We start from the raw sequence: 3046 nt of genomic DNA, 5'->3' as shown, positions 1-3046 counted from the left end.
CCCAAGCCGCTTCCCAATCCTTACTCCGCAATGGCCAAGTTGGTGCTCTGGGAACCAGTTGCACGCCCAAGCTCCTGATCCTCAGTTCTGGAGTGTTCCCCGCCCTCCATACCCGGGTCCAAATCTCCTGGTTTCCTTCTCTCTGCTCTACTTCCTCCAGCTGCGTGGTCTAGCTTGTACGCCTTTGCCTTTCCCTGGGTCGGCCGCCAGCTGGGCACGACCCTGAGCTCTTCTGTTTAGTCCTCCAGCAACATATCCAGGGGCACAGCCTGCTCCCTCGCTGTGGGCTGCGCTTCTAGGTTGGGGACCGCGACCCCAAAGTCACCGATCCGCTCTGATTTGCAGACTAACGCACCAGTCTGCAGGTTGCTGGAGCCCGGGAGACCTGGAAGGAGGGGCGGGGCGGCCGGAGCTAGCAGCTGGGCCGGAGGCTGCTTCCACACCCCAGCACCTTCATTCCTTGCCTTTGGTTGGGGAGGAAAAGCGAGGGGGCGCTGGTGTCCCTGTAGGTGGGCATGGAAACCGCGCTGTTGCTGCTGCGCACTTGTTTTCCTGCTGCTTGTGTTCCGAACACGGAGCGGGCACTGCCAGACACCGAGGTTTCCCAGCCTGAGATGGAAGTAAAAATAATCGTGGGTTTTGGAATACTGACGTTGCCTTGGATCTGTTCTGGCATAAATGTCTTTGGCTTATTACATAGTCATAAAAATAACACGGGGAATCTGCATTCATTGTAATAATAAGAATTTATAACAAAAAACACTGTTATGCGTGTTTTAGACATGCTGTGAAGGTTAAGTCACATTGTTTAGCTTAAACCTAGAAGTAGAAGTTGCTGTCTCCCTTGCCCTACCTTTCTGCCCCGGAGACTGTAGTTCTGACTATTGGGTGACTTGACTGAGCCCACACAGCCAATAGCTGCCATTAGAAGTCGGGTCAGTCTGATTTCAAGCCAGAAACTTATTTCCCAAAGACAGTGCATTGTCTGAATACACAGAAGAAGGGCGTGTTTAGCTTCTCTGAGAAAGTGCAAACAGAGCCTCTTCGCATAATTTGTGAAAACTTTCAAATCATGTCAATATTTGGACTTATTTGAACTGCATACCCATTTTAGAGGTGGCCACCTGGAAATCTGAGTGGTGGCACTTGGTGATTGCAGAGCTCAGCGTTAGCAGTGGTTTTTGTCACTGAACATTAGTGACATGACCTTGGCTGAGTAACTTTTTTCTAGGCAGTTTCTCATCTGGGAATATTGTGGCTATGTAAATAAAATAATTGTCCTGGGAGTGCTTGATAACCTGTAAACCTCTTCGTATATATTAGGAATTACTGAAACCCCCCACTTAATAGACTAATAAAATGCATCTCAGAGGTACCAAATGTGTGGTTTTGCTGTTCACACAGCTAAAAATCCATACAGGCAGTACACAATCCTTGTGCTTAATCTTGTGATTATTTTTCAATTGTTTATAATCTACCACCTAATGCCAGGTGTCTTATTTTATGCTTGATGCATAAAGTCATAAAATATGGTACAGTTTGCAGTGAACTTACATTTAGACTTGTCTCTCTCAATTAATACATGAATTATTTTTGGTGGGAGGCTAAGGCTATGCTACTTGAATTAAGTAATTCAAGTCTTACGGGCTTATTATCAAAATATAATTTTTAAACTGAGAAAACACATCATTAGGTTCTGAGTGAAATTAAACTCAGTATTTTCCCCCATTGTCTCCCCTTAGAAATTGCTTATTATCATCAAAGCATAGTAGAGCTGTATGTCAAATAACCCAAGAAACTGCAGCAGCGAAACCAATTTCAACCCCAAGTGCTTACACATTTGAGACCCATTTCAGATTCATTGATGGAATGAAGAAACTATAAATATGCCTTTCTAGATGCAGAAAGATTAAAATGATATTAAACAGAAAGTCCAATGATTCTATGTAATGCGTTTATTCAACTTTTTGGGCTTTCAACAATAGCTGCAAAGATTAAAGCGATAGATCATGGACATAGCAATATTCTAGATTATTTCAGTCAGAAATACAATTTTCTTTAATACAATCTTCTGTTTTGATTGTGTGCTTTTCAGAGTGAATGTGTGCTTTTTTGGGATGAGCGTTGTGATATATCCCTTTGTGGATCTTAAATCTTCAGGGACACTAATGAAATGTGTATGAAAAACAAGAGAGAAATCAGGGCCAGTTATCTGCGACAATCCACCCCAAATGAGAAAATAAATAAATAAATAGCTGGACAAATGAACAAAAAAGGAAAAACATAATCTCATTTTCTTAAATCGGTTAAAACAAGTGACATGATGAGAAAAAATGAGACACCAGCAGACCCTGAGCTTTGCCACATTTGCCTAAGCTTGAAAAATCGCCTCCTTCCTAAAGCAGGAGCAGTCAGACACTGCGTGCATACCAAGTATCCAGGAAATGGGAAAAATGACAAATCTTTCGCTCAGAGTCCTGACTGGGTGGAGAGGGAAGGCTTTACAGCTCTCTCCTCACCTGCTTAGGAGCATTGCACCCACCCCTGCCTCTTATAGGTAGCTTCCCCATCCCCTACACAGTAAGATTGATGGTGCTCCGATCCCAAGCAGCCAATTTCAGTCTCTCAAGAAATAATCCACTACACTGACAGATGAGTGGAATTTGACGCGATGTTCCCCTCGTTCAGTTTGTGCACACCTGGATGGCACCAGCCAGTCCAGGTCCTTTAGGAGAAATAGAGATTTGGACCAATTTCTGCTGTCAAAACATAAAATCAGGACAGTGTTTTTGTGATGACTTGAATTTGTGATGTTTTCTCAATGCAGTGGGTTTGTACACAAATAGAAGGAGAATATGTTAACTAGAAAACTGACTGATTTTAATGGATTCCCCCGCAGTCCCTTGATGCTTCCTATTTCTCATATTTATAGTATTAGGAATGCACCATTTATTTTCAGTTACTCACTTGTTAAGGAAGATTAAAACAGTCAATCAAATAAAAGTGAATTTTAAAATTACATAGAAGAGTAAAATGTGCTATAGAT

General features: G+C 42.6%; 1 protein-coding gene across 1 annotated transcript in view; it reads right to left on the bottom strand.

Moving 5' to 3' along the window:
• The window catches only part of FRMD4B (FERM domain containing 4B), a 179373-nt gene extending 179263 nt beyond the window's left edge, over nucleotides 1–110 (bottom strand). The window contains exon 1 of the mRNA XM_054691932.1: nucleotides 25–110. Coding sequence (XP_054547907.1) covers nucleotides 25–110 — 86 coding nt within the window. The remainder of the gene's footprint in view (nucleotides 1–24) is intronic.
• Between the last annotated feature and the right edge of the window lie 2936 nt (nucleotides 111–3046).

This window comes from Talpa occidentalis, unplaced genomic scaffold (genome assembly GCF_014898055.3).
Source record: "Talpa occidentalis isolate TD23 unplaced genomic scaffold, MPIMG_talOcc4v2.1 talOcc4.10, whole genome shotgun sequence".
NCBI lineage: Eukaryota > Metazoa > Chordata > Mammalia > Eulipotyphla > Talpidae > Talpa > Talpa occidentalis.
Note: the sequence above shows the minus strand (reverse complement) of the source record. Positions and strands in the feature narration are given on the sequence as shown.